At 44.5% G+C, this 12,971-nt stretch overlaps 1 protein-coding gene across 2 annotated transcripts in view; it reads right to left on the reverse strand.

Moving 5' to 3' along the window:
- Positions 1–12,971, reverse strand: part of ENOX2 (ecto-NOX disulfide-thiol exchanger 2) — a 58,272-nt gene that overhangs the window by 20,415 nt on the left and 24,886 nt on the right. For both annotated transcript variants that reach the window (XM_009334697.1, XM_009334696.1), the window contains exons 5-8: positions 5,479–5,685; positions 3,556–3,789; positions 2,710–2,922; positions 986–1,092 (exon numbers count right to left, since the gene is read on the reverse strand). In XM_009334697.1, the coding sequence (XP_009332972.1) occupies positions 986–1,092; positions 2,710–2,922; positions 3,556–3,789; positions 5,479–5,685 (761 nt within the window). The remainder of the gene's footprint in view (positions 1–985; positions 1,093–2,709; positions 2,923–3,555; positions 3,790–5,478; positions 5,686–12,971) is intronic.

Below are 12,971 nucleotides of genomic sequence, written 5' to 3' on the forward strand. Positions count from 1 at the left end.
ATACCCCAGGGTGACAATACTTCTGTTACCACCTTGAACATTAACCTTTCTACTTTGAGCATTAGCCTTTCTAGGGAAGGGACACGGAAGTGAGACTCCAGGGTAGACGAGCTCTGACTAGGAGACCCACCACGGGGCTCTTCCGCCACTCTTAGCTGTGCTCCTGGGAACGTGGAGGGCTACCATCTCCTCCCTCCTTCCTCAGGCCAGACAAACATCAAGATGGGCTCCGCTGCCAGATGCGGCCAAGCCATGTGACATCCTACTATGCAGGTGACAGAAGGCTGCATGTATTTCATCAAGACTCCAGGACAAACACCTCCCAAAACCATCACTTTCCCAAGAGACAGCCTTTCTTTACCTTCACTTTATTTTTTCTGACATTGTGCCTGACTCCAATAAGATTTGATAAGACCAGATAAGGGACTGAGAACTATTCTTCCTCTTGCAGGAAGAGCAGTTGGAGTGACATGCCTTCTTCCATCAACCCCATCCTTGTCACCGCCTTTAAATCCTGTATTTCACTAGCAATGTTGCTGCATGGGATAAATACACAAATATGAGAACATCCTCCCTCAAGTTTTTCAGACTGTCCAGCTGCAATTATTTCCACCTCTCACATCTGTCAATAAAAATGTGATAAAACAGATCTCTGATGATGCTTAGGGTTTGTTGGTTTTTTTTTTTTAACATCTCTCTAGAAATCCCTCTTGCTTTAACATTAAAAACAGCAGAAAATAGATCAATAATTATTATTACTGTGCACAACTTCAATCAGCATACAGATCTCAAGGTATTGCTACTAGCAACACAAATACCAAGAGAAAATTGATTACCTGTAACACAAGAGACGACTGAGTAATTCCCATCTTACACTGTGAATTAAGGTGTTGTTATCCACGCAAGCATTGTGCAAACTTAACATCAATATCCTGACAAGAAAGAGACTGTGCTGGAGGATCTAACACAATAAAAAATTACCAACCTCTGCTTGTTTGCACCACACGCTGATGTTCTTACGCTGAGCTTTCGTGAAATGGTCCCAAGCCTTTTGTTTGGAGGCAGAATGGTACACGGCCACTATCTGCTCGACTGTAGTATCAAATCAGCAGTCAAATCAGGCCAGAATATCATCCAGAGAGGGCGAACAAGAGGAGTAAAGGAGTAAAAAAGTGGAATCAGGCAGGTGGTTTGGCTAACCTTTTCTTATAACACTGTACTGTGCTGAAGCTATGCTCAGGAAAGGGACTCTGTGCCTGGAAAGAAAAGCGTGGACTTCACCAGGCCAGTGTCAAATGCTGACAGAGTAATGATCAACTAGGAAAACAGCGTCTGCTCTCAACGGGGGAAAAAAGGAAGGCACATGCTGTGCTGAAAAATATCCAAATACGCCGCACAACACTGCCTATGAGTGTAACAAGTACACCCAGGTAGGACTCGCTCTCTAAAATGGGATGATTAAGTACAACTGTGAAAGCTGGCACTTCGGATGTTCTTCTGCCCGGTGGGTGCAGTCCCAAAGAACAGTGCCACAGCCCGAGCAGGACCGCATCCCACCCGTGCATGCTACAGAAAAAGGATTCTGGCATCAGCCATCAACGTTTTTTGTTCCTGAGATTTATTCCTTCTATTTCTCTAGAAAATTTGCAGAGGTTTTTGGAAATACAAAGTGCCTCTCCTTGGATGAGAACTCACCCAAGAGCAGAAGGCACATCTACCTGATTTTTTTTTGTTTTGTTTTGTTTTTACACACTTGTGATGTTGTAGTAGGCATAATTCTTACAAAATAAAATCAGCTCTCTGCTACTTAGGTTAACCTAAGAGTGGCTGAGATATCAGTGGGTGTTTTATAGAGCAGAGTTGCATGCTACTGTCTATTACTACTTACTCTGCAGTGCTTACTGCATTTCCCTCTGGACCGTGTGCCCATATTTTTTACCATGAACAGAATTTAAAAAAAAATTTTTATTAAAAATCAAGTATCAAACAAGTAACAGCCAAAATTACTGAATATAAAATTGAAAGTTAAGAATATTCACAACCTAGCCAAGGGGCTCAAGGAGGCTTAGTACAATTGTGGAGAACATACTCTGAAAGGTACTCTAAAAAAAGTAAAAAAAAAAAATATTCAGACTTACTAAAGAACGGGTGTGTAAGAGGCAATGAACGGTTTGAGGAACTGTTATAAATCACATCTTGGAACTAATATAGCCCATGCCTCTTCCTTGATTTCATGATTTAATAAAGTACTGGGATTTGAAAGACCCAGGTTTGAACGCTGTTCTGCAACAAGTTTTCAGTTGTGACTGAGAACAGGGTGTTGGGAACACTCTGCTGCATCCTACCTTTGGCGAATAAATCCTGTACGCTTCGCTGAGGCACCAGATTACCAGGAACTTACCTTGTCTGTGCACAGAAGTGGAGTTGAAAAGATGACAGAACTACTAACAGACTATAATTAAAAGAGGAACAAAATTAAGAATTCATTCTCTCCTCCCCCCAGATCTGGACTTTTACTCCAATAAGAAGTACCACAAGAAACTTTTGCCAAGTTAATGATATATACTTATAAATTAACTGTAGCTGCACAGAAGCGATTGCTGCTTCTTTTCCTGGAGCCCTTTTAGTGTGGCCTCTCCAGACTCTAGAAATTAAGCGTCTTCCCTACAACAGCAGACAACCAACATTCAGTGCGGAAACACTACTCACACTGAACCAGAATCCCTGAGAGAGCAAGTTTGAATTTCTCTTTAGCTTCTTCCATCTCCTTCTCGTGAGCTGCTTTCTCGTTCACTAGTCTGCGAATGTGGCTGTTGGCCGACTGGATCATGGAATAGAAGTTGTTGGCAGTCCTCCTGTTCACTTCTCCACGCTCTATCCAGGTCAGCAAGGTCTGGATGGCTTCCAAGAACTTTGTGTCATCTGCAGCAAGAAAGGACACCTTTACACCACAGAAGTACAGGGTCACTTGAGCAGCTTTAGATCCTTTCCCTGGCACTGCTGAACTGCTCTTTCAAAGGTCAGCTTACTTCAGGCGGCTAATCACAATTCTTGAAAGCACGGTATTATCTGAATACAAGGCTATACAAAGGAAGGCAAGTCTAACATCAAGTTCATGGAGCAAACCATCTGTTGAGGTGCAACAAGAGGAGGACCAACTTCTAGAAACCTACTGGAAAGCTTCATATGCCTATTCAGATGTACTCTTTCATGAAAGAAAATATCCTCCAGCTCCAAAATAATCAGGCCACACATGGGTCTTAGGCTTCAAAGAAGGTCTTAGGACTTACACTAGTCCTTTTAACATGAATAAAAATGCTTTGGAAGAAACTGTTGTACTCAAGTATGGGTTTGCTTTTACAAAAAGACAAACAATTCTGAAAAAGAGATGGCTAGGAGAGCTGCTGTGTGCAGGCTGAGGGCTCAGTCTGAACGGGCTCTGCAAGGTCTAGATGGCACCATCATTTCAAGTTCAGCAAGACGACCACTAGAGAATACAAATCTCTGTCCCAGCATCTGCACAGAAGGGTGGCCGTGGCCTGCAGAACCACTTACCTTTCAGTTTCTCAGCGACAACGCTGCACTCATGGTCAGAGTAATGGACGACAGGAGGTGGGGAGGGCGGGCGGAAGCGCTCCTCTTCCAGCCTCCTGCGATGGCGCTCCTCTCTCGCCAGCATCCGCTGCTTACATTCCCACTCGTACAGATCGTCCCGAGCCTGAGCAAAATCCACATGCAGGCGCCCAGTATCCTTCTTGTCAGTGCTGGAGCCCAGCCTGATGCGATAGCCTGGCAGTGATGACAACAGTGTTCAGACAGGACAGGTGACTTACCTTAGACTCCAACCACCCACCAGTGCCCATCTCTCATTCCTACAGAGCCAGAAAGCCCCTGAACAGAAGAGTTTACTGAAGAGTTTAGTGCACAGAGAGCGATGCCGGAGAAGGAAACATTGTTAGGGGGTTTGCTGCTATCTGCCTGTGTTTTGCACGTGCTAGGCGAGGTCTTTCATGGGCTCTTCCTCCTCTAAACACTAGCAGGTACTGGGTCTCGAGTAGCAGCTGTAATTGTACACAACCTCTCAGGCTGTGGGACCAAGCCCAGCTGTTCACATGGGGAAAGGCAGAACTGCCTCGGATCCCCGCTTTCGCAAACTTCCGAAGTTGGGGATGGGAAGGGGGAAATGAGAGGTGAGGCAGGGCAAAGAGGGCAGCAGATGGATGGCGGTAATCTTTGGAACAGCCCCCATCATCCAGTGGGAGCGGGAATAAGGTCAGCAAACGTGCACGTCCACTGCGTGGGAACTCTCACCAGCACGGTTTGCAGGACTCCTTTTCTGGAGTTTCACATCAAACACGATAGAAGGCTCTCCTCTGTGATTAAGAAAAGCACAGGTGGGATGTATGGAAGAAAATCGGAACTACAGAGAGACTTCGTATAAAGAATAAACCCAGAAACAATGCTTACGTGTGGAGGACACTGATGACTGCACATGACCATGGCTTTGGGCAGGAGGAACTATAAGCAGAGAATGCCTGAAGCTAAAAAGGCTGGTTTGGCTATGTAGAAGGGGTAACCGCAAAGAGATACTGCTCTTACTAATGGGGCATTGCAAGTTTAACTCAATTCAACAGTCTCTGGAATAAGACACAATGCTTACAATCAGTCACAACAGACTACAGAAAAGTTTCCATTATTTTAAACAGCAAAGAGCATTTCCCTCGCTTATCTTGACAATCTCATTTCCCTGGAGAGAGTACGGGCTTTGGAGGCAGTACGCTGATTTGTTAATATACTGAAAGAATTAATTTGGAAGAGATTTTAGCACAGAAATAGAAAGTATTACTGTATTTTTCTAGAGTGGTAAAGAGTCAGGTGGAGAGCCCAGGCTGCTCAGGGCAGCAGTAACCAGCACAGCAAATGCGGGCTTGGCTGGAAATGCACAATCTGCCAGCCACACAGAGTCTGCAAACACCAACCATGAAGTCTCTGTCCTCCATGAAACAAACCTCTTAAAACCCTATGGATGCAGAAGAGGGGCTCCCTAGGCGAAAAGAGCCCAGGTGTTTCAGCTCGGATGACTAACAGGCAAAAAAATATTGATGAAAGTCAAGCACACCATCTGATTAACGAGCAATTGAGAGCAACTGCAAGTTTTTATAGGACTCTTAAGCATTATTTACAGAATCAGCTGGACATTTATCCAGGTAAGATGGGGATGGACTCTGATTGTACCTCATCCCAATATTTTGTAGAGGTTTGCAGTGTCCAAGGTAACAAAGCATTGCTATCTTTCCTATCAGGAGCTGTTTTCATATATTTAAGCAGAAATGCAATAGCAGCAGAAAAAGAGGCGAACTGACACAACATTAGACCAATCTTCCAATTGCAACAAAGCCTATCATTATAACTATAAAGAAGTCATTACATCTCTGTCCCAGAATTTTAAGCTGCCATCTGAGACAGAAATACACCTACCAGAAAGATAAAGTGCCTTGTCCACCATGAACTCCTCAGCAAAGCGGATATGACAGAAATTCTTCTTACTCTTTCGAATAGCTATGACTTCCCCACACTGTTCAAACACTTCCATAATGATCTGCTCGGTTCCATTTTCCGGCAGTCCTCCAACAAACACCGTCTTACACCCTGGGGGCCTCTCTCTTGTTGCTGGAGGGGGAAGATCTGAAGAGAGCAAGAGAGAGAAAGCAGACCAGGTTAGTTTTTGGGTTGTCAGCACACATTCCTTTCATCTGCCCACCTCTCCTGAGAGACGACCATACCTTCCTAGCTTCCTTCAAACGTACACCCAGCTATGCTGCATTCAACTTTACCAAGCAGTAGATCTAGAGCACTGCTGAGGTGTTATACGAGAATAAGCACATTTGCCAGCCTGTTTCCAAACAAAAGATCTCAGGAGCCTGAAGCCCTCCGAACACTCTCCCTAGCGCAAGCAAAGGCTCGCTGAGCTCCTGTTGCAGAACATGAGCAGCACCAGGACCTCAGAACTTTATCATGGGAGGTGCTATACAAGCACAGCTTAAAGGACTCTCCTAAAGCAAAGAATACGTAGAAAACGTATACAAAGGATCCTACAGGGTAAAAAGCTATACAGCAGTCTGTAAAGAGTGGAAGAGTATTAACGTTAAGGGAAGGTCACGAACCAAATTGAGACTAAAAAGATAGTACGGAAAGAAGAGATGAAGGAAATGGGTATAGCCAAGAGGTGTAGAAGGAATTAATGTTTTTTTCCACCTGTATGGCTAAAATGAACCACAGAACGTAAAAGCAGGCTGAAAGTCAAGTGTAGTTTGCCAGCAGCAGGTTGCCGAGTATGCTCACTTACCCACTTGTAACACTGCAGCACACAAAAGAGACTGCGTGAGACTGCTGTGACTTGGAGAAGTGTTTCTCCAGCACCGAACTCATTTCCATGCTCAGGTGCCCACCTGGCAAGTGCAGTGAGACCCTCCCAACTCAGTATGTGAAGGCTGAGAAGGATTATGCCCTTGTTACCTGGTGTTTCTTAATATCTGGAAAATACTAAATGAATTTCAGCGCTGAGATCCATCGCCCCTGGTTCAGTTCACAGAATTACACTACTTACACATTTAACAAAATAGTTGTATTACATTCTTCTAATTCTTGGCACATTTCCAGCAAAGTTCTTCCAAAAGCAATTATTAGGATTATTTTCTTTTTGTTTGGAAATGGCTCCTTTTGGTTCCCACATCGAGCCTGACTACTGACTTGCTACAGCCTTACAAAACAACAGCCTTAACCTTCTTTTCTGTAAAACCCAGTTCTTCTGCACCAACGGTTCCTTTTAACGTCCTACTCTTACTTCACAAGAACAGAAGCTGCAAGAGAGCGCCCGGCCAGGAGCTCGCCCAGTCCAGTACCAGCTTGTAGCAAGGGCCTCCAGGAAGGACTCATAAGCTCTGCGAGACACTGAGGTTCCCCTCTCAGGATAACACTGACCACAACTGCTAGCTTTTCCCTGAAAACCTGAAATCCAAGTTTAATCCCCTTTCCAGTACACCTTCATAACCTTACCAAACACTCCCTCTGTCTATTTTATACCAATTTTTCTTGGAAACTTCCTAAATTACCAGCCCTGATCACATCTCAACAGCAATCTCCACAGTCTAACACTTGTATTGAACACAGTTTTGCACAGACTGTATCTCAGATCAAGAGATACATGTTAGGTCTGTCATAAGTACATGAAACACAAGGTAACAGCTGTAACAGAGGGTGCTGAACCCACACTATCTGCATTTTGCAAAAAATATGTTTTTAAGTCTTTAGCAAAATAATGGCAATAGGAGTTCTTTTAAAATTTTCTGCTAGACTGGCTCAGAGGAAGAGAAATTTCCCCCCTGGCAAATATCCCTGACAGATATTTGCCAGGAATTAACATTTCAGACTGCATCTGTTTGCAAGGCCACACTAAAGGAGGGATTAAAGCAGCAGGAGAACCAGAAGAGGGCAAAAATCCCAGGGAAACAGGACTGAGCACATCTCACGCAGCCGAGAATAGAAATGCACGAGTCTGGATGAAGTCAAGAGCCAGTTTGTTACAAGAAGGGGAGGGAAAGGTCTTCAAAGCAGATAAACCATCACTGGGAGCAATCCGCAGCACCACGAAATGCTAGCAGCCCTGATGGATGAGAAAGGGAGAGTATGGAGAGTACAAACACAGGAGAAGGGGAGCAGGAGCAGACACGCATGCAGGAGCACCCCGGTGGGAGCTCAGTCGACGCCGCGTACGCAGACCTTAGGCTGAAAAACCCCTGTGAGCATGGCTATAAGAAATCTGGGAGGAACACATGCCTCAGAAGCAGTGTCTGAGTGTTTCTGTGATGGTTACCTGTTTGCCAGCATGAAGAGATGCACTATTTTGTTACACGTTCGGAGGCTAGGAAGGGACTAATAGTGCATCTTCCTTCTAACACAGCATTTGACATTCTTGAACTGGCTCGTCAACGAGTATTTAATTAAAAAAACAAAACAAAAACCAACAACCAAAAAAAAACAACCCAAAAAACCAAACAAACAAAAAAAACCAACCCCAAAAAGAACCCCAACCCAAAACTGCTTCCAGGACAGCGAGACAGGTTTTCTTCTGGGGGTGGTAAACTAAGAGATTAATCATCAGAGTGGGCATTGCAAGCGTTTTATTTAAAATGCTGGGCTGAGGAGCACCACAGACTCCCACTGCTGGGAGCCCATCAGGCTCGGGTGCCATCTGCTGGCACCTTCTTCTGAATTATATATAGACACGCAGTTACAAACATCTACCGCAACTTCTCTGCATAATGAAAGCGTCTTATTTCCAGTGAAAAGCACTGCTTCTGAAAGAATTAAGTCCTTGTTTTTCCATTGGTAATTCCAGACTGTCCTGTGCTGACACAGACCCACAGACTTCTGCGGGGCCCCGACCCATGGCTGGGCTGTGCAGGCACTGCAGGGAGAAGATGCCCGAGACTGCTCTCATGCTCCTACCTTCCCCAGTTTGTAATTTCTGTCAATTTTATACTTCCGAATTTATCGTTAATGCTTTATGGGGTGGAACGCTTCTCACCCTCCGTGTGTCTGGCAGTAAGCACAGCTCATGGGATCTGACTTATTTTTCTTCTCTGAAGATACCAAGCCAAGCAAAGCCCTGTTTGGAGGCAGAGCTCTGGCCAGTAGCACACAGAGGTCTCAGGAACACCAAGACTGGGGGAGTGATTGCTGCCAAGTTGCATGTATTAATCTGAGACCAGCTGCCAGGCTCTGCCATATGCTGCAGAGAGCAGATGAGGGGACCATGACTCTGTGCAGCTCCTGCTGATCCCACTAAGCGTGAACCAAGACAGGAGTGCCCTGCTCCATTTGCCGGGGGACGAACAGGCCATTAAAAGCTGTCAACTCATTTCCCAAGGCTGGCAGGCAAGTAAATATCTTGTGGTGAGAAATCCAGTCTCATGACAAGCACGGTGAGGCAGATGTGTTAGTGGGTGGAGTATCTTTCCTATTTTCTTCATATAGAAAACTGACAGACTTGCCCTCTCTCCCTGTACCAGCACCTCCCTCTACTCAAGTCAGTCAGTCTAGGGGAGTGATGAGTGAAGCAAGATGAGCCCACATCACGCTGATAACACTGTACTAGAGCTACAGCCTCTGTTCCCACCAAGTCGGTTACGAAACCAGTCCCTGCAGCTTGAGGACATCAACTTTGCAGACATGAGCTTTGCCAACAGCATGTACAGGCCCCTGCAAGCCTGTAATTGCTAAATCTTGATTTTGCCAAGAATTCTGCCCTTGCTCAACCTTTGACAGCCTCCCACTGCCACTGGTGTGCTCAGAGTAGCAATACAGCATTACAGTGCCACAGCCCAACACCCTGCTCTAAGGAGAACATGTTGGGTCATGGGCCCTTGGGTTTTCCAAGTCGAACACGATTACTTACCGTACTGCAGACGGTCATGTAACAAGGAGTGAGCAAGGCCCCAGCTAGTCTGGAGATCACAGCAAAATAAACTATCCCCATGGAGTTCGTATGTTCTTCCCACTGGGGAGGCAGACTTGATCACTGCTGCAATTAATACAGTTAGGGGGTTAAGGCACACATTTGCCTAATGTGCTCTTCACAAGCACAGCCTTGTCCTGCCAGCCTCCCAGGTGGACAACACGGAACGTACCAAACCTTGCCCCACATATAACAGGATATCAAAGGTCCCTCCTAAATCTGTAAAGCACAAAGAGCCAGGGAAGCCCAGCTGGTCAGCCTTGGTAGCATTGACCAGACATGATGATGTGGACCCAACACCTAACTTGTTGCAAGCTGCATATTATCCACTCTAAGAACAGCTTGCACAGTTCGTGTTTTTCATGGTACATACAACAGAGGAAAGCATCTTAAAGCCTGCAAATAGGAAAGCAAGCTAAACAAGAGAAATGTGATTAAGGAAGCACGAAGAAGCAGAAAGAAAGTGGTCTGCTCCATTATGATGTCCTCCCTCGTGCAATAGCCCACTCTCCCCAAAGCAGCATCAGGTCTCACAGTGATATTTGTTAAAATACTGACAAGCTCCAGGCTACAGCCTGGCTGACTGATGGAATAAAAATATTGATCATTCTTAAGTGGAAGCAGATTGTCTCATGGCCACAACAGTTTGTTACTAATTACCAGACCAGGAACTAGCTTCACACCATCATTTAGCAAATCAACTTAGCTCTGTACTGCAATTGTGCACACTTCAGACTTACCTGCTTCAAGCTACACCCGCACACAGAGATCCATACTACCTATGAAAGACATGTCCATGTAGATCATCTATGTAATTTAGGTTACAACTGAGACAATTTTCTAGGTTTCTTAAAAGAAACTAAGGGCTAAGGGATGAAAACAAGTTCATTCAGAAATATGGATTTATCTTGTGTGTAGACATCTAGAATAGACAAATCATAACGAAATACTGACCTCTCTCAGCTTTAAAGGGAGTCTGGAAGATTAATCCAGATAGTAAACACGCTGAGGTGGAACACACTTCACCTAATTTTGGATACCCTGAGTGTAGGTTTCCCCACAAGCTAGTCACTCTCTGCTCCCCTTATAATCACTAGAGAGCTGGGCAGCACAACCTGGGGAGATTCATCTTCCTCAAAAGCAGACAACAATATTTCCTCAGATAAACTGCCCCAAACTCTACCAATTGCTCTCCAGTGATGCCAAAGGGGCTGCAGGCTCCAAACTGAAAGGTCCATGGTGAGGAGAGCCTAGAAAAAGAGGTAAGAGTAAGTCCATCTGGACGATCGCAAGTTCCTTCTGAATGGCCGTTCCTGGCAGTAAAATTTGTCAGGATTATCTTGACAAAGATAATGACAAAGTTGGTATGGGCAAAATCATCTCTGCCATGCAAGTACATCACCAGGGAGAAAACACAGGCAGTAAGTGTCAACACAGAATGCTTGAAGAGTCAAAGGGATGAAGAATGATTAACTAGGGACGAGAAATTGAATGGATGCTGAGGGATAAAGCTTCTTGTCCAAAGGGCCTGCACAGTTAAAATCCTTAACAGCAAAACCAGCATTAGGATTTATGCTTCCTTCTTTCTTATCTGTGGAAAATAAGGAAATATTCCTCTAATTTCCTGAGACAGAGCCACTTAGGTCTGAAATCATCTGTTACCTAGACTCTCAGAACGGGAAGATGGAGGTCAAACAGGTCTTCATGCTAACAACACACACGTACCAAAACATGACAGAACAAAACCAATGGCGCTGCAACACTCCCTCAGAGGCATACGGGACTGCGACGATGGGATAAGGCCGAGGCTTCGCCAAGCAACCAGGAGGTATTACCATGGGGGCTGGCACTGATGTCGCACCACTATTCATTTCTGCAGTTCCCACTGTGGCCAAAGGTATTAGTGCACTGAGGAGAGAGAGAGACTGAGCCCTTCCAGTCCCAGCTGCTTTCCTTGGGGGTTGCCCTTGAAAAGGTAATATTTAATACTGATTTTCTTCCCCCCCTTCAGAGAACCAAGTGATAAGAGGTTCCTAAGCAGTGTCAGCCTGGACAGCCTACCACCTCCAGGGCTCCAGCTGGAGCAGGGCAATGAGCCAGAAGGCAAAGCACTGCCCTCTAAAACAGAGAGGTCTTAGCAGCTTGCCAAGAAAAGCAACCTGTAGGCAAGAAACAATCATTTTGTGAAAGTAACCGACCAAATTTAAGATGGTTTTCACATGGCCTTTTCACAAAGGCAGGGTTGACCTCATGAGAAGTTCAGTGCTGTGCCTAGCCAGGGTTAGGGAGGTGAGAAATTCAGAAAATGCCAAGCTGTGCAAGAGGAGAAAAATGGAGAAACAACTGCACCTGCTTCAGTTAGGAACCTAAACGAGAGTACTTAAACCTGTTGAAGTAGGACATGGAACAAAATTGCTGGAAGAAAAACAGGCAAGCTCCAAATGAAGTGAGGCAAGGGTATGTGCAGGAAGGGCTGAAATTAGTGGTACAGCTTTGTGGTTCAATTGTGAGATATAGTGAAAAGAGAATACTGTGGATAAAATCAGAAATTACTTGGACCACAGAGTGCTTAAGGAGAGGATTTGGGTAACACTAGAAGTTTTTAAATATTTTTTAATATTCTAAAAAGACATCGTGCTATGAAGAACTCTGTGACTATGACATCAAATTTCCCAGATAAAAGCTGAAGAACAAATGTATTGATAGAGATATTGCAAATGACAAGCCAATACATTTCATCAGGTAGTTCTTGAGCCAATAAGAAGTGATGCTTGAAATCCATGGGGCAGTAGTTTATAAGTATTAAGGACATTAGAGAACAGCTAGTGCTAAAACAAATAATCTTGATGGAGCAATGACAAGCTGATCCACTTTAATTGAAATGAAAAGCTAAAAAAGCAATGTTCTTGCTGCGGGTTTTGTAACTGAAGAGGCCTTTATTTCATAGCAGCAACTTTAAGAAATTAAAGGAACTGGTCTGAAAAGTTCTAAGGACTTTAATGTAACCGAAGCGTCCAATAAATGAACTAGAACCTGTATGTCAAAGCAAGGAAAAGAAAAAGCCTCGCCCTGCAAGCCTAACTGGATGAGTAATCACTCCAAAACAGAAATACACATACAGAGTCTGCAACAAACAGGAAAGGAATTGATTACCGTCGAAATGTACATGTTAGAAGCAGGAAGAGTAGGGGCAAAGTAAGATTTGACCAAAAAAAGTAATCAAGATGATCTAGAATCTTTTAATGGAAGTTAATACAAGTACCAAGAAGTCCCTCAGCCAGAAAAATCCCGAAGTCCAAAAAACAAGGAACTGGAACAGACCGGATGCTAAGCAAGTAACCAATACATGTCTCTTCTAACAGCAATAGCTAAGGATATCCTCCAAAGCCAAGAAATGAGATCTCCTACTTATCTCTATCACATCTACGTTTTGTTGGCTATTTCATCCCCTTCC

This window comes from Pygoscelis adeliae, unplaced genomic scaffold (assembly GCF_000699105.1).
Source record: "Pygoscelis adeliae isolate BGI_AS28 unplaced genomic scaffold, ASM69910v1 Scaffold412, whole genome shotgun sequence".
Lineage (NCBI taxonomy): Eukaryota > Metazoa > Chordata > Aves > Sphenisciformes > Spheniscidae > Pygoscelis > Pygoscelis adeliae.